Below are 18,982 nucleotides of genomic sequence, written 5' to 3'. Positions count from 1 at the left end.
CAAAGAGTAGCCCCCGCTCACCGCAACTAGAGGAAGCCCATGCACAGCAACGAAGACCCAATGCAGCCAAAAATAAATAAATAAAATAATTTATTTTAAAAAATTTTAAAAAAGAGAAAGCCTGGAAATCTGAATTTTTATGTACAAGTTTCCTATTTGAAAATGTTGGCAGCTCATTCAAATATACAGACAAAACCAAGTTTTGGCATCTGATTGGACTATAGGTCTCCCAGTTTCCAATTCTTACTCTGTTCACATGACAGATTTTTAGATAGATAGATGAAAAGTACCTAGCCCAGTGCCTGGCACATAATAGGTTTTTAATAAATGTTTGTTGAACCTGAATATATGATTTGCCCACTAGAATCTAGGGTTCTTGCAATTTAGAGCCACATTGTAGCACCACAGGTATAGGGCAGCCAGGTACAGTTGTGCAAGTTTTGCACTGCACAACTCCAGCAACCACTGTTCACATAAACCAGAGAACATATAATGCCCTTGGAGTTGTGCCAGTGCACAACTTGCACAACCAGATGCAGCTGCCCTGACAGAGTCTCCCCATAATTCAGTGTCTGTTCAGTTGAATGAAAGTGAACAATTATGCCCTATGGTGATAAAACTGATTGTCATAATCTGTTTCTAATATAGAGTTCAAGGCTTTATTCTGAGGTTTCAAGCTAAAGGAGATCTTGACCATTTTACAGAAAGGGAATTCAAAGTCAGAGAGCGCCAGTGCCCTGTTTGTGGCCTCAAAGCCCTGGGATGAGAACCCAGGCTGTCAGTTAGAATGCAGTTTAGCTGTAAGTAATAGAGATTCAAAATAACATGATGTAAGCAGTGGTTTATTCATCTCATAAAAGTCCAGAGGTGGGCAGTCTAGGGCAGGTAGGGAGCTTAGCTCCCCAAACATCCCAGAGTCCCAGGTTCCATTCAGCTCATGTCCTTGCCATCACTAAGGTGTAGCCCTCATCCTCACGATCCAAGGTGGTGGCCAGGATAGCTGCATTCCAGGCATTAGAATAGAAGAAAAGGGGTGGGGGTGGAGAAAAGGAGAAAAGCCATTTTTCAAGTACCTTTTAAGGAAAGTTACTGGAAGTTGCCACTGGACAGTTCTCATACCATGACCCAACCTAGCTGCAAGGGAGCCTGGGAAAAGTAGTCCTTAATCTAAGTGGCCATGTGCTCAGCTAAGGGTGGAGTGCTTTTATCACTGGAGAAGGGGAGATATGATATTGGTGACAATTTGAAGTCTGTAACTATGGGTTTGCCAGTCTGATGACCTGATGTTCTGCTCTGCCAAAAGTTCTGAGGAGGAGTGAGAGGAGTTGCTAGGAATTTAAATCCAGATCCCCAAAGGAAACATTACAAAGGCCTTACTCTCTAGCTTGGCATTTTCCAAAATCTCCATCAGTAAACTCTGGTCCCATGGTGGGCACCCACACTCTAGCACCCTTCATAATGCATCCCCTTCCCCAGACCTGCTTGGGGCAGCAGCTGGGTGCCCAGCAGACAGCTCAGGGCAGCAGGTGTGATGCTGACTTGAAGGGTGTCCAAGAAATACCATCTTTTCCCCGCTGGAGCATCAGTGCTGTGTGATTCTGGACAATTCAGAACACATTAGCGCTCACTGCTTGGGGCTGGGGATTCAGAGATGACTAGGATACGTCCCAGCTGGCCTTTGAGGGGCATTCAGTCTCCCTGGGGAGAGGGATACCGCATAAATGTGCTCCAAGACAAATTAGAAGGAACATTATATAAGAATTGGCAAGATGCCTCAGGGTGTTTGGAAAGAGAATCACCAGATCAGTGCCGGGAGCACAGCAAAGGCTGGACAGGGTGCCCAAGGGAAGGGCTTTGAAGGGTGTATGCAGGGAGGGGAGGAGGGATGGAATTCCAGGCAGAGAGCACAGCCTGAGCAATGCCCTGGCAGGGTGAGGGTGTGGGGCAGGGCTGCGGAATGCGGAGCAGCCTGGAGTGGCTGGAACATGGAATACTTAAAGATGAGAAGATCGGGAGGCTGGAGTAGGTTGAGGTCAAATCACGAAAAGCTCTCCATGTCTGGCTGATGAATTTAGTCATGATTCTGTGGGTTAGTAGAGGTGCTGAGCGTTTGTGAGTGTGTTGGGGAGTGACCCTGTCAGATGCGCCAGTTGGTGCGGTCCGTCTGGCTGATAGAAGGGGAAGGGAGTGCAGATGGAGAGGCCAGTGGCAGGGAGGCCAGCCTGAGGCTACTCTGATGGTCCCAGCAAGAGACAGCACAGCTTGAACTAGGCCGGTTCCCCTCGGATGGAGACGTTTCCAAACCCTGCAGCCTCAGACTCCTTCCCCTGGCGAGCCACGCCCCCTCATCCTGCCAAGCCTCTGTCTCCGCGGTGCTATCCCCCGGTAACATCCCTCTCCTCTCTTCTCTTACCCGGCTGTCCTGCCTAGTGCCCTGGGACTCACTCAGCTCAGGAGCCACCGCCTCCAGGAAGCCCGGGTAGAGTAAGCTGCTCACACTTGGGCATGTCTCCCTCTCTTGGGCCCCTGTGGAGCGCAATCACTCATTCATTGTCTCAGGGTGCCCCGCACAGCAGGGAACGTGGAACATTTTCCTTGTACATGAGGCAGAAAAGGAGGATTAGGAGAACGCCCGGAAGGGAAGGTTTGGCCTCACCTTGTGCCATGAACAGCAGAGCGATAGGTTCCACCATGAACAACTACTGGGCTTGGGCTACGAGGGAGCCTTTGGATGTCAGCACGAATGCCCTGTAAAGCTGTCTGGGGGGTGTGCTGGCTCCTGGGCTTCACCAGTCCTGCAGCGGGGTCATGGTGGCTGAGGCAAAGGCCTGGCTCTTCCTGGAGAGAACAGGAAGAGAAGAGGAGGAGGTCCAGAGTGCTTTGGGCGGGTGGATGGGTGGGGAATGTACGGAGAAAGGGGGCTTATTAGAGGTCTGGACCCGCTTGTCCCGTCTGTGACCGAAGCACGAGTGCTGTGCTCTCAGGCTAGGTTCTGCCATATGTGACAAGAAAGCTCTGCTGAAGCCCCACTGAGTGACCTCTACTGGGATCTGGAAGCTGCTGGTGAACGGGGCAGAGGCCGGGCGCTCTGTCTCCTGACGAGCCCCGAGGCACTGGAGGGCCACGCTTTACACAAGGGGAATCAGACCTGAAAGATAATTGGAAAATAAAAGTCCTCAAGGCCACTTGAAAAAAAAGCATTTGGGTCAAATACCTTGTAAAAGGTAACTGGATGGCTGACTGGCCTGTTCAATATTCGGACTGCTGCTGTGGTGGACGGGGGAAAGGGCGGGTGTCTGGGGCATGCTGAGGTCGTTTGAAGCAGGAGCGAGAGAGAAATTTCTCAGTGGGGATTCTGAGAAATCTACCTCCTGGGCTTCACTCTTACCCAGGACAGTAACTCCATGCCTCCGTGCCTCAGTTTCTCCACCTGTAAATGGAGACCAGTGTGATAAAGAGGTGCACTCCGGAGAGGGAGCCTGGTTCTCACACGGGGCCACATCTGGTTTCCAGGATCCGTTCTTAGAGGAAGGCAGCCGGGTGGGATGGAAAGCTTTCTGGGGCTTGGAACTCAGGAGCCTGGGCTCTCGGTCCACGTGTGACCTCAGGCAAGGCCCTTGCCTCCCCGGCCCTCGCTGCCAATACCCGATAAAGAGCGCGGTCCACCCTCTTCCAGGGGGCTGTGTATGGTTCAGTCACAGAACAGAAACCCAGGACTCCTGGAGCCCAGCCCAAGGAGGGGGACACATTGTACATTCCCTTGTTCTTAAACGTAGTTGATTTATGGGGGAAAAGTGATAAAATTCCTTGTTTTTTGTCACTGTGAAGAACCAGGTTAAAGGACGTTGTATATATGCTAAGCCACTAGTCTGAAGACAGTCATACTGATCCTTGAGAAGCTAATTATGTGCAGTGTCACCTATATATCAGCTCAGGCTTCCTGGCTGTGTGGCTAACAAGCTGTGTGACTTTGGGCAGTGACTTCAGTTTCCCTTGCCTCAGTTTCCCCAACTGAAAATGAAAGAATTGGCCCAGAGGCTGTCTCAGGGCTTTGCAGCTCTGAGCTGCCAGGAGTCTATGATCCTTTTAATACATTGTATGTGTATGTGTATGTGTGTGTATGTGTTGCTTGTGTGTGTACTTCTAACCCAGCCCGCAGTAGTTCTAGCCAGGATGGAGTCTCTCATAGCGCCAGCTATCTATAATTAGATAATTATAGTGATAATTGTGCAGATGCTTAATATTTGGCCTTTACTTCACCTGTTTGCAGGGTGTTAGAGCTCCTAACAACGCAGTTGAGGATTTGTCAGTTTTCATTGTCCTGTGGGCAGCTGGACTCCAGAGCTTGGGTGAGAAAATTAGACTAAGATGTTAACCTGTCAGGCTGCACATCCAAGTTTTAATTTTACAACATTAAAAGGAAGTCACCATTTAAAAAACCACAAGTAGGGAACTACAGGAAGAGATTGCCTAGTTTTTCCCTCTGTGATTATTTCCAAGAACATATTAAACTTTTGATTCGTTTTTAATTTTTTTTTTAAACCTCTAAATTAAAAACCCATGTATACAACCTCTTTCTTCCTCTGGCCCAGAGCCTGAAAGGAGCAAGACATTCAGTGATCATGTGTGGAATAAATGAATGAGTATCTTGACTTTCTCTACCTGGAATTTTAGTCTGATAGGAACCTCCAATCAGAGATGGCAAAGTGGCAGCCCATGGGCTGAAACTGGCCTGCATCTGTGTTTTATTTGGTCTGAACATTGTTCTTAAAATATTTGGATCATGTGTCAATGTTTAAAAATCAAGAGCTTTCACATAAAGTTGAGCAGATCTAAGAACACCACCCACATTCTTACACGGCAGTAATTAGCTCCAATGTGCCACAGTCCTCCCCACTCCCAAGCGCATAACAGCTATAATTTTATATTTAGGCTAAGATCAGAGAGTGTCTAGAAATTCTTCCTCCTTAAAACTAACACTAACTTTCCTGTTAGGCTATAATAAGGAGATCGCCCAGGCATTAGTCACTGCCCTCCTCACACAAGTAAATTTCCAATTGTAAGTAAGGACCAAGTCATATATATTGTACCAAAGCTGTCTCCTAAAGCAAATCTCACCCGTAACCCACCGGTCTTTGGAGTGAAGATGTCCATGTGATGTGTGTGTGTAAATACAGATTCCCCTCATGCAGAAGCGATATCTGCCTTGGAGGAGCAGACTGATGCTTTGAACTAAATATAAAGAAAGCACGTGCCCAGCAAATTTACCCTGTGCAGACATTAAGATTAGGAGAATGAGACTTAAGTGCCTTAAAGTTTAGATCGTTCCAATTACCAGCGGGCATCATGGACGTATACGACCTTTACAGGAATGTAGAGGCTAGTTATCGACTATTCTTTGCTATTCAGTAAAGTGGACCCCACTTTAGGATCTTGATTAACCTTAAAAACTAAAACAATACATTGTTTTCCACACGTGCTATAATTGAGACTTTTCTCTCAGTTTACTCTGCTTCCCCCATTTACCTTCTGTCTCCTCAGTTATTCCAAATTAGAGAGCCCTTGGTGGGGTCCTGGTCTTAGCACACTGCCTGGACACATAATAGTCACTCCATGGATGTTTGTTGCACGAATAAGAAATGAAGGAATGAAAGATACATTTCTACACATACATGTTCAACAAATACTGTCCTGGTCGAAGGTGACACCAAAATGGTTGTGGGAACTCTTTCCTCACCAACTGGGTAGGCTGGGTCTGAGAGTCAGTTTCAGGTTCTAATAGTCATCCAAGGCAGCATTTTCTTATACATTTAACTGCTCCATGATGAATTTACATAATATGGCACCTTGCTCTGTAAAACAAGACACCATATTAAATCTGGCCAGCTCTAGCCTGCCCAATCTCAGCATCATTTTTGGCCACTGACACACGAAGAGCCTGTGTTCTCAGCATTCCATGGGCATTTAATTTATTGCATTGGCCATTTTTGTAATTTTCCCCTCACTAACATAGTCCATTTTTAAAAAATTTATTTATTTTTAATTTATTTATTTTTGGCTGCGTTGGGTCTTCATTGCTGCTCGCGGGCATTCTCTAGTTGCGGTGAGCAGGGGCCGCTCTTCATTGTGGTGCGCGGGCTTCTCATTGCGGTGGCCTCTCTTGTTGAAGAGCACGGGCTCTAGGCGCACGGGCCTCAGCAGTTGCAGCATGTGGGCTCAGTAGTTGTGGCTCACAGGCTCAGTAGTTGTAGCACATGGGCTCAGTTGCTCCGCGGCATGTGGGATCCTCCTGGACCAGGGCTTGAACCCGTGTCCCCTGCATTGGCAGGCAGACTCCCAACCACTGCGCCACCAGGGAAGCCCCATAGTCCATTTTTAATAACGCCTTTTTTGAGATGTAAAATTCATAAAATTCACCCATTTAAAGTATATAATTCAGTGTTTCTTAGTATATTCACAGAGTTATGCAACAATCACCATAGTCAATTTTAGAACATTTTCATCACCTCAAAAAGAAACCTGTTCCCATTAGCTGTCACTCCGCATTTCTCACCTTCCTCCTCAGCTCTAGGCAACCATTAATCTACTTTCTGTCTCTACAGATGTGACTGTTCTCTGGACATATCATATAAATGGAATCAGACACTATGTAGTCCTTTGTGACTGGCTTCTTTCACTTAGCATGATGTTTTCAAGGTTTCATCTGTGACGTAGCACGCACCAGTACTTCATTTCTTTTTGTTGCCAAATAGTATTCTGTTGTATGGATATACCACACTTTATTTATCCATTTGTCACTTGATAGACATTTGAGTTGTTTCCACGTTTGGGCTATTATGACTATGAACGTTCATGTATAAGTTTTTGTGTCAACATATTCTTTTATTTCTCTTGGGTATATACCTAGGAGTGGAATTGCTGTCTCATATGATAACTCTTTTAATCTTTTGAGAAACTGCCAGACTGTTTTCCAAAGGGGCTGTACCATTTTACATTCCCATCAGCAGCATATGAGTGTTTCAATGTCTCCACATTCTCACCAACACTTGTTTTTACTCGTCTTTTTTATTATAGCCATCCTAATGGGTGTGAAGTAGTATCTCACCCTGGGTTTAATTTGTGTTTCCTTGATGGTTAATGATGTTGAGCAGCTTTTCATGTGCTTACTGGCCATTTTTATATCTTCTTTGGAGAAATGTCTATTCAGATCCATTGCCCATTTTTATATTCTGTTGTTTGTCTTATATATTTTGAGTTTAGGAGATCTTTAAGTATTCTGCATACTCGATCCTTCTCAAATATATGATTTGCAAAAACTTTCTCCCAAACTGTGGGTTGTCTTTTTACTTCACAGTTTCCTTTGAAGCACAAACATTTTCAAGTTTGATGAAGTCCAATTTATTTATTTTTTTCTTTTGTTGCTTATTGTTTTAGTATCATATCTAAGAAACCATTGCTTAATCCAGGTCACAGAGATTTATGCCTATGTTTTCTTCCAAAAGTTTTATAGTTTTAGCTCTTACATTTAGGTCTTTGATTTATTTTGAGTTAATTCTTGTATATCATGTGAGTTCATATGCTGTTTTTAAAAACAAGTTAAAATGATAAATAATCATGAGTTTAAAAAATATACAACTGTCTGGTTTTAATTGAAAATCACGTTCTAGTTCACTAGACGCACCATTTGATAGAATGAAAATAAACTCCTAATGAGGCTGGTACTCTCAGTATTTACTTTAAAAATCCAATAAGCTAAGAATTGTTAGAAAAGGCCTTACACGTTTTTGTTTTTTAAAAGTCAACTGCTTTCAATAAAGATAAATGAAACTATATTTTAATATGACATCTAAGTAATATTTTTAAAATACATTAAAAACATCTTCACTCCCCTATTAGAATGATATGGGCTTCAGTTTTAACACTGAAATGGTTCTCAATCGGGCGATTTTGCACCCCTACCAGGGATCTCTGGCGATATTTGGAGACATTTTGGCTGTCACAGCTTAGGAGGGGGATGGTGCTACCAGCATCCATTAGACAGAGGACAGAGATGCTGCTAGCCAGCCACGAATGCACAGAACAAGCCACATGACAAGGGATCATCCAGCCCCAAATACCTCTCGTGCTGACATTGAAAACCCTACTTTCCCCGCCCCCAGTTTTATTGAGATATAATTGGCATACAGCATGGTAGACGTTTAAGGTGTACAGCATAAAGACTTGACTTACATACATCATGAAATGATTACCAGTTTAGTGACCATCCATTATCTCATGTATATACAAAAAAAGAAAAAAATGTGAAAAACCCTACTTTGAATCAGTGGCCTCTATCACATCTATTCAAAACGAGATGTGAGTTTGCAAACCCTTTTCCCCTCAGTTACAGCATCATGGGTTTCTCCCATCACAATACCGAGCCTTTCGGAAGGCAGAATGTGCCCCAGCACCTCACTGCCATCAAAATCCTTTATGGTGACAAAAATCTCTCAGGTCTTCCCTGTGGGGATCATTGGGAAAGCACTTGCTTTCCATGCTTAATTCATTTTATATTTGTATGTGTTCCTTTTTTGAATTTTAAGATATATTGGGATAACACATCCCCTGTCCAACATACATATTTGGGTAACCAACCTCCTGGTATAAGGTATTTTATCTGATTTTAGAACAGCAGCAATAGTCAATAATAATTTATGTGCTCACTGTATCAGACACTGTGCTAAGCACCCTTCTGCACTATCTAATTTACTTTTCTCAACAATTCTGAGAGAGTGACTGTTATTATTCACATTTTATAGCCAGAGAAACGGAGAAATGGTGAGGCTTGCCCAAGATCATGTTGCTGGAGACATCATTACTCCAAGTCAGGGCTTAAGCCTGGTGTGGGGTAACTGTGACATGCTGGCGTGTCACAAAGAATTTGATTACTTATGGTGGGTAATCACAGATGGACATTTGCCGACATTTAGGCTGTGCCCTCACTCAACTGGGCTACGGTAGATGTACTTTCACTGAATGGACACACACTAGTAGCCACAGGAAATCCTGTCTCACCTGGGACATACCTGTGGAAATGTGGCTCATCTGTGGACCATCAGCCATCCTTCATATCACGGTGGACAGTGTCTGAGGACTGCTGCTTAAGGAAAACTAGGGTATCTGTGGCACCACGTATGTCTTTGACACTCATCCACAAATCCGTCACGGCTTGATTTTCTACCTATTGGCCGTCCTCTCATAATGTGCCCCAACTCCCAAATGTCCCTCCTGACTTGTGGCCTAAATGCATTTGCACATACACCAGACCCCCTCTGCGAGCCCCTGTGTGTATCGATCACTGTGCGAGGCCCTGCTCACCTCAGCTCTCCCGGAGTTGGGCTCACACTCCAGTCTCCTGATCTTGCACCCACCACTCTTAGTGGAACAGCACAGTGGTAAACTATCTTGTAAAAAGAACAAAAAACAACAAAAAAAATCATACTGCAGTCAAACAGTAGCATTTCCCTCCCAAGCTTTGTCCTTCTATGTCCCAGGCACAGAGCTCTCTTCATATAGCTAATAGTATTCCCCTCTCAGAGGGGGCTTTTAGGAAAGGATTTGAAGTGTGAGTGAGTGAGTGAAGATATGCATTTTGCTGGTACAAAGATTGGAGACGGAACGACTCTCCAATTTAGCCATTTTGGGGGTGCAGCAAGAAGTGAGGTGAGATTCTGCTCACATCAGCCTTCCCCATATCCTCCTGACCTCCCCGAATGAAAGGGAGTGGGGAGAGAGCAATGATCTAACTAGAAGATTGCCCTCTTCCCCCAAATCTGAAGAAGGACCCTGGTTTTGGTTCTAGATTGGGGCAAGTCTTTCTTTGCTCTTGGCCTCAGTTTCCTCTTGAAGGGAGCATGTGTACACTGGATGATCTCTAAGCATCCTGGCAACCGTAAACTTCTTTGAGTCTCTACAATACTGAGTTAAAGTGAAGTCCATGTGCTTCAAATCCACCCTGATTAGGAATCTGCTTTAGTAGTGAGCCCACACCTAGAAGCCTGTCCATGTTTGAAGAAGAGAACACAGTGATTGGTTGATGCTATCTTTCTTGAGAGACCCATCTCCACGGGCAACGTTCAAAATATTTAACAGCCAGCATGCATGAGCACGACAGTCAGGAGGGTAGAAAGCAGCTGGTAGGGCCAACCAGGGCTGCAGCCTGAGAGCATGCCTGGCCCTTCCTGCAGTCCTGCCCAGCTTTCTCTGCTTGTTTTTTGGGTCTGCCTCTTCCTGCCTGATTCTGCATCCAGGGCCCTAACTCAAACCCCCTGGGCTGCTTCTCTCCCCAACCACTTTCTGCACAACGGCTGTAAATATCCTCACGCAGCCAAACGCCAACTTAATCCTATTTCTCCCTCAGTAGATGCTCTTGGAGCCCTCCGCTGTGCTCAGCCCCTGGTCAGCTGACCCCTCACCCCCTTGCCTTTAAAACAATGTTAGAGGCTGGGAAACAGGTATGGTTAAGAGACCCGAGTCCTAGCCTAGCTCTGCCCCTGTCTGCCAGTGACCTTGGGCAAGCCTCTGCCCCTCCCATGTTGTTAGTTTCCTTACATGTAAATGAGCGACTTAGATTGAGCTCCCCGTTTTTCAGTGATGAGTTTCTGGAGGAATGCAAGTCTTCAGCAGCTGACTGCTCTCTCTCTTTCTCTCTCTCTGTGCACCTGCCCCGCAACTGCCACTGTAGAATGCACTGCTGCCTGCGGGCCTGAGGCAGAAGGATCAGACCACCAAGGCGCCCACGGGCCCCTTTAAAAGGGAGGAGCTCTTGGATCACTTGGAAAAGCAAGCAAAGGAGTTTAAGGACCGAGAAGATCTGGTCCCCTACACAGGGGAGAAGCGAGGTACTGAACAATGTTGCACTTTTGAGTACGTCATTCCCCATGATCATTGAGTGGCAGCTGTATGCCAGGCCCTGTGTTGGGCCAGATGTGACTGGACCTCCTTGCCCTCATCCCTGCCTGGCCCAAAGTCACAAACCCAACTCCAAAAGCATCAGCGCATGGGGTAGATTTAGTGAAGTTTTGGGGTAAACCAGACCCGTAACACTCCCGTAAGTTCCCTTTAACTAGGGTGTCCTGATTATTTTTCATACAAACCTGATACTGTCAAAAGGGAAAGAAGGAACTATTAAAATGGTATCAGGACATGAAGCCCAAACAAGGCCTGTCCCCTCCAAACCAGGAACAAGAGATATCCTGTCTCTACCCTAATTATCCCTTCTTTTTCCCCAAAGTTCCTCTCTCTGGCAGCTGCAGCTTCCTTTCCTTCATCTGCCCCTCTAAGACTCCCTGCCCCAGACTAAGGCAAGCCATCTAGAAGGCTCCGGTGAGCAGAGAGGCACTCCGACTATCCAACTCTTCCAGAACTTCCCCTTCACTCCAAATCATCCTTCTGTCCTCTGGTACCATGCTCACCCTTGCTCACTGCCCTGCTGCCCCACAGGCCTCTTTCTCTTCCCCAAACACTCCAAGCTCTTTCCTACCTCAGGACCTTTGCACGTATGCCCTCTGCATGGAATGCTGGTCCTCTGTCTGCCTCCAAGCTGACTTCAGGGCTGGCTTCTCTCCTCTGTAAGAGGCGTAATGGTTAGAAGCATAGCCTGGAGTTGGGTCTACTTTGGCTACAGTCTTGGCATTACCCCTTACTAGGCTGTGTGAACTCAAGTACATTTGTTTGTTTGGCCATGCCACATGGCTTACAGGATCTTAGTCCCCGACCAGGGATCTAACCTGTGCCCCCTGCAGTGGAAGTGCAGAGTCTTAACCACTGGACTGCAAGGGAATTCCCTCGAGTACATTTTTAAACCTGCTGTGCCTCCACTTCCTCGTCTGTAAAATGGGGTTGATGAATATTACCAGCCTTCTGAGGGAGTTACGAAGATTGAGTTAAGATCTATATAAAGCACTTAAAACAGCACCCGGTGCATCCTGAATGCTATGTCAATATTAGCTATTATTACCCTTTCGGTCTCAACCGTACTGTCTCCTCTTTCAGGAAAGCCTTTCCGGTCTACACTGTTTAGGACATTCCATCCCTTCAACTCCCCCTTGGTTATTCTCCATCTCGGGAGCCTGTGTGTGTTCTTCAGAGCAATTCTTATTTTATCATTATGTGTTTATTTACACTGGCCTGTAAGCTCCATGAGGCAGGGACTCAGCTGCTTTTGCTTACACAGTTCCCCCAGCACCCAGCACAGGGCCTAGTGTACAGTAGGGCTCAGGAGAGAGGTGTTGAATGAATGAATGAGTTCAAATTAAATATATGCATAATGGATCTTATAGGCTTTTTCCTTCAAATATAAACTCCATGGGTACAAGTACCACATCTATCTAGTTCATCGTTATATCCCTATACCTCAAAAACCCTAGCATGCAGTAGGCACCTAGTAAAGTATTTGTTGACTGAAAGCATTAATTCTAATTAATTAATGGGGTAATTAATTGTCTGTGCTCCACCTCTTCCATTCTCCTCACCCCCGAGAATGTCGACATGATGAGCCAAGGTCTGTGGCATTGATTTCTGTGTCCCTGTTGTAGTAGCACAATGCTGCACAGAGCAGCTGCCTGATAAATAACAAAATGGAAGAGCAAGCAGGTGTGGGCCTTTCAGGGAGGGCTTCTAGCCATCCCAGCGCCTGGAATTGAAGCTCAGTCCAGATTTTACTGAAAACTTGGAAGGTCAGGGAAGCCCAGGAGACATCTGGATTACAGAGCTTTGGAAGAATTGTGTGGTCTGAGGCACCCTGGCGCTGGCAGCAGGGGAAGGGGCCCTTGACCCTAAGGGCTGGGGGTGCCTGGCTGAGAGCGTAGGCACAAGATGGTTTTAAGCAAGGTACTTGTACCATGAGGAGTGATTTCTGTGCAGCAGGTGAAGATAATAAAATCTCTGGATTTCATGGGGCCTTAAAACTCCCACTATCCCCACTACACATGTGAAAAATGGGGAAACCAAGGCTGTGAGAGAGTCAGCAGCAGACCTGAGTGGACAGTTGGTGAGTCATTACTGACATCTGCTCCCTTGTGTGCCCATCCCCCTCCCAGGGGAGGAGCTGGAGATGAAATGGGGGATGGGGAAGGGAATCTGGGTGATATATAAACCAGTCCTGCTTCCCCTTCGCAGAGCGCTGACCTGGCCCCAAGCCGGGAACAGCTCTCCAGACTCCCAAAGCCTGAGTGCCCTCATGAAAAACCAGGCTGACCCAAGGAGGGTAGCTAGAATTTATTCTATTTTCATATTATGACAAGCCTAAAAGGTTTATCATCATCATCACCACCACCAGCATCATCATCATAAAATATTTACATGATGATTGTTGGAGTCCATGTATATTGAATAAGTACAGTCTCAACAGAGAGTTGGGGAAGGAGACCTTCCAGCTCTAACAGGCAGACGCAGGGCCGTTCAGTCCAGCTCTACTGAGCACTTGCCCCACGCAGGGCCTAGAGCAAGCCTAGGCTGAGGGGAAATAGCATTTCAGGCACTACAAAACCCAGCAGGTTGTGGTAAGACCCATAAACTGGTACAAAGTCCTGAGGAATTTGGATTTTCCCTCACTCTCACTCAAGTGGGGGAATCAGAATAAAGTTCCATGCAGGGTATTTTCATTATACAGATTTGGCTGCATGTGCTGAAGAAACAAAATAAGAGAGACTTAAAATGGAAGTTTAGTTTTCTTTCACTTAGTAGAGCTGCAGGGTTAGGCATTCCAGGGCTTGTAAGACATCTTCCTTGGCATTAGAAATCAAGACCCTTTCCAGTTTTTCATTCTGCCATCCTTGTAATATATTCTTGTCCTCATGGTCCATCTAGCTGCTGAGGCTCCAGTCATCACACCCACATCCCAACTAGTAAGATGAAGGAAGGGAAAACGTCTGAGTCCCTCTTACAGTGTCTTAGAGTCACCACCCTCATGGAGGCACCTGCTGCAGGGGCATAATAAACCATAGGTCTTAAATATTTACTGAATGTTCATCCTAGTCACTGCATCAGTCATTTTCAGAGTTCATTTTCCTTTTAGCCATTTTGATTTGCTGTTTTCCAGATGCACCTCTGGTGAAGGTTATGATACATTTTCTCCCAGATCATTTTGCTGACTGTTCTGCTTGTATAGTAATTGATCTTTGCTGTAAACTATTTATTTATTTATTTTATAAATTTATTTGTTTATTTTTTGGCTGCGTTGGGTCTTCATTGCTTCACGCGGGCTTTCTCTAGTTGTGGCGAGCAGGGGCTGCTCTTCGTTGTGGTGCACGGGCTTCTCCTTGCGGTGGCTTCTCTTGTTGTGGAGCACGGGCTCTAGGCATGCAGCCTTCAGTAGTTGTGGCACACAGGCTCAGTCGTGTGGCTTGCAGGCTCTAGAGCGCAGGCTCAATAGTTGTGGTGCACAGGCTTAGTTGCTCTGTGGCATGTGGGATCTTCCTGGACCGGGGCCTGAACCCGTGTCCCCTGCACTGGCAGGCGGATTCTTAACCACTGCACCACCAGGGAAGCCCCTGTAAACAATCTAAATAACTAAACAAAGTAATACTCTCTGCAGAGAGGTAGGCACTGATCCCATTTTAGTGAATATCCTTCTGAACATTGCTCTTCCCACCCCTCCCCACCTCTGGTCCAAGTCACTGTCATCTCTCATGTGGACTTTTGAAGGAGCCTCCTAACCATCTCCTGGCTTCCATCCTGGCCCCAATGCAGGCTATTCTCAATCAGTAGCCAAAATGAGCAGGTTTTTAAAAATTGAAGTAAAATTCACATAACATAACATTAAGTATTGTCAAGTGAACAATTCAGTGGCATTTAGTACACACACAGTGTTGTGCAACTACCATCTCTATCTAGATCCAAAACATTTTCATCACTGCAAAATAAAACCCTGTACCCAATAAGCAGTTACTCCCCACGCCCCTCGCTCCCAACCCCTGGCAACCACCAGTCTGTTTCTATGGATTTACCTATTCCGGATATCTCCTATAAATTAAATCATATAATATGTGACTTTGCGTGTCTGGCTTCTTTCACTTAGAATATTATTTTCGAGACTCATTCATTCCCTTTCATTACTGAATAATATTCCACAATTTGTCTATTGACAAACATTTTGGTTGTTTCCACTTTTTGGCTGTTGTGGTTAGTGGTGCTGTGAATATTCCTATACAAGTATTTGTCTGGGTAACTTTTACGTATATACCTAGGAGTGGAATTGCTGGATCATATGGTAATTCTGTGTTTAATTTTTTGAAGAACTGCCGAACAGTTTTCCCAAGCAACTGCACCCTTTTACATTCCCATCAGCAATATATGAGGGTTCCAATTTCTCCACATCCTTGCCAACATTTGTTATTTTCCATTTTGGTTTTTGGTTTATGTTATAGCCATTATCATGGTCGTGAAGTGGTATCTCATTGTGGTTTTGATTTGCATTTGTCTAATGACCAATGACGTTGAGCATCTTGTCATGTGCTTGGCCATCTGTATGGTTGACTCTCCATATCTGCAGGTTCCATATCCGCGGATTCACTCAACTGGGATCAAAAATATTCAGAAAAATTCCACACAGTTTAAAAAGGCAAAACTTGAATTTGCCGCGCACTGGCAACTATTTACATAGAATTCACATCATATTAGGTATTATACGTAACCGAGAGATGATCTAAAGTATACAGGAGGATGTGTGTAGGTTATATGCAAATACTATACCATTTTATATAAGGGACTTGAGCATCCAATCCCCCTCAGATACCTAGAGGCAATTGTATATCCTCTTTGGAGAAATGTCTTTAAGTCCTTTGCCCATTTTTAAATTGGGTTGTTTTTCTTTTTGTTGTTGAGTTGTAAAAGTTCTTTATATATTCTGAATACTAGACCCTATCAGGTATATGATTTGTAAATATTTTCTCCTCTTCTGTATGTTATCTTTCCACTTTCTTGATAATGTCCTTTGATACACAAAAGTTTTATTTTGGTTAAGTTCAATTGATCTGTTTTTCTTTAGTTGCTTATTCTTTTGTTGTCATATCTAGGAGTACTTTGCCAAATCTAAGGTCATAAAGATTTACACTTATGTTTTCTTCTAAGAATTTTATAATTTTAGGTATTATATTTAAATCATTGGTCCATTTCCCGTTGGTTTTTGTGTATGGTATGAGATAGGGGTCCAGCTTTATCTTTCTGCATGTGGATATCCAGTTGTCCCACACCACTTCTTGAAGAAACTATTCTTTCCCCATTCAATGGATTTGGCACCCTTGTCAAAAATCAATTTGCCATAGATGTATAGGTTTATTTCTGGACTCTCAATTCTATTGCATTTTTTTATATGTCTATCCTTATGTCAGTGTCACACTGTTTAACTTTGTAGTAAGTTTTGAAATCAGGAAGTCTGAGTCCTCCAACTTTGTTCTTTATCAAGATTGTTTTGGTTATTTGGAGCCCCTTACAATTCCATATGAATTTGAGGACTGGCTTTTCCATTTCCAAAAAAAAGGAGGAGGACCACTGGAATTTTGATAAGGATGGCGTTGAATCTGTAGATTGCTTTGGGCAATATTGCCATTTTAATATTGTCTTCCAATCCATGAACTTGGGATATCTTTCTGTTTATTTAGGTCTTCTTTCATTTCTTTCAACAATGTTTTATAGTGTTCCATGCACAAGTCTTTCACCTCCTTGGTTAAATTTATTCCTACATATTTTATTCTTTTGGATTGTATTGTAGATGAAATTATTTTCCTAATTTCCCTCTCAGATTGTTATTTGCTGGTGTACCCCACTTATTTGTATATGTTAACCTTGTACCCTGTATTTTTTTGTGTGTGTGGAACATTTTCTGCATATAACATCATGTCATCTGCGAACAGAGATCATTTTACTTCTTCCTTTCCAGTCTGGATGCCATGTATTTCTTTTTCTTGTCCATTTGCTCTGACTAGAACTTTCAATACACAATTGGGTAGGAGCAATGAAAGCAGGCATCCTTGTCTTGTCGCTGGTCTGAGGAGCTCATTTCCTCACTCTGTCAGGGCCCAGCTCACAGGTCATCTTCCCTGACCACGCTACCCAAGACAGCAGAGCCCACCTCACCCACACCCGACCCTGGAACTTCCTAGTCTTTTGCTTGGCTTTATTTTCCTTTGTGATTCTTAGTACTCTCTGGTATCTTTACGTTTGTTTATTATCTGTCTTCTTTCACTAAACTGTACACTGTTCACTGCTGTCCCCCTAGCGCCAAGAAAGGTGCTGGGCACATAGGAAGTATTCAGTAAATATGTGTTGCATGGATAAATATATATTGGTATATGTGCAATTTTCATAAATGGAATTAAATAATTCATGCTATTTTGTACACTTGCTTTTTCACACAAGATTTTGTCTTGGGCATTTTCCTTTCATAGTAAGTAGAGATCTCCACCATCCTTTATAATAATAACTGCTAGAACACCATCGTGTGGATGCCCCATAATTTCTTTAACAATCCCTCTTGGTGCACACTGCAGCGACCGACCGACCTCTTTGCTCTCTCGTTCAATTATGAGTCTGACACCGTAAAAATATAGTGTCCCAAGAGACATTATATTTTCTCCCTATGCCTCTTTTAATAATCTGAGTATATTTTATTTATTTGGTTTAGAAATGTTTCTAAATTTTTCTCTCATACCAGAACGCTTGTTTAGAGTATTCCAGACCCTGGCATTTTATTATATATTTCTTTTGTATCTTTTCCTACTTACAGATTGTTAAAATTAATAACCACTGTTTTCAGTAGTGAGCAGTCTCCCTTGATCAAGTTATAAAGTTCTTCTTTTCAAACATGCAGGGTGCTTTGTTGGAGATCTCTGACTCCCTTTCTTTGGACAAGTTTGGCACCGGGTCCCCAGAGGGAGAAGTTCTAATGGAATCTCGGCATCGAGGGATCCACAGGGCTTTGGGACGGTCCACCCAGGGCCCCAGTGCAGTTGCACTCCCTGTAATGGGCACCCCGTGTGTTTTCAGGAAAAGTCTGGGTTCCCAAGCAGAAGCCGATGGACCCCGTGCTGGAAAGTGTGACACTGGAGCCAGAGCTGGAGGAGGCCCTGGCAAATGCCTCAGATGCGGAACTCTGTGACATCGCAGGTAAGAGGCGTTCCTGATGCTTCCCCACGTCCTCCAAAAGCATTTGACCCACGTCTGCAGGCGAGCCTTGGATGGTTTATTTCAACATAAACACCCTCTCTGTTTCTAACAAGGACTAGAGCAGATAGAACTCTATTTTAAAAACCGAAATGAGTAAAATGGAGATAAAACCAAAACCCTTCCCACCACGGAGCCAGCTGTTGCTGCCATGAGACCCCATCCCAGAGGGTTGTGCAAGGCAGCCGGGGCCCTTCACCAGCCACGGCATCAAATCCTGCTCAGGCCGCCTGGGAAGAGAGGATAGAGGGGGGAAGACAGAGGGCTGCCGGCATCTCAGGTCCAGGAGGCTCACAGAGGACTGGAGCAAGTCATCTGATTTTCCCATTTTGCACAGCTCGGAGAGCCGGGCTTGGAGGCGATCACCCCATATCTCATATTTGTACGACACCCTCCATCTTCATGTGTGTTTCCATGTGATCTTCACAAACAGCCCCTAAAACTCCAGAAGGTGGCCTGATATCCAGAGCTTTTTGCCACCTGCTCTTTCCCCCTTTTTACTGTCTGGTCCCTGTCCCACTCGCCCATGTCCCTTCCCCACGGGGGGTCAGGCTCTGGCCACAGTGTGCCCACCACCATGCTGTGCTCCCTGGCCCAGTGAGGTAGCTGGTCTTTTTCTTTTGCAGCCTTGGGGGCTACTAACCCTCACCTAGATGATGACAGGAGTGTGGATGGGGTAGGGAGAGACTCAAGGCAAGTGGGAAGGGGAGAGGAAAGACAGGGTCAACTGTGAGGTCAAGGGAGGAGCCCAGACCTGGCTCCAGAGACTAAGTGGACGTTG

At 44.9% G+C, this 18,982-nt stretch overlaps 1 protein-coding gene across 2 annotated transcripts in view; it reads left to right on the top strand.

Annotated features, from left to right (window-relative positions):
- Nucleotides 1-18,982, top strand: part of TMOD1 (tropomodulin 1) — an 86,972-nt gene that overhangs the window by 29,329 nt on the left and 38,661 nt on the right. For both annotated transcript variants that reach the window (XM_082656237.1, XM_082656238.1), the window contains exons 3-4: nucleotides 10,724-10,880; nucleotides 18,025-18,144. In XM_082656237.1, coding sequence (XP_082512363.1) covers nucleotides 10,724-10,880; nucleotides 18,025-18,144 — 277 coding nt within the window. The remainder of the gene's footprint in view (nucleotides 1-10,723; nucleotides 10,881-18,024; nucleotides 18,145-18,982) is intronic.

Source organism: Grampus griseus, assembly GCF_964374135.1.
Source record: "Grampus griseus genome assembly, chromosome: 6".
NCBI classification, from domain to species: domain Eukaryota; kingdom Metazoa; phylum Chordata; class Mammalia; order Artiodactyla; family Delphinidae; genus Grampus; species Grampus griseus.
The sequence above is the reverse complement of the archived record's forward strand: the minus strand, read 5'-3'. Positions and strand labels throughout refer to the sequence as shown.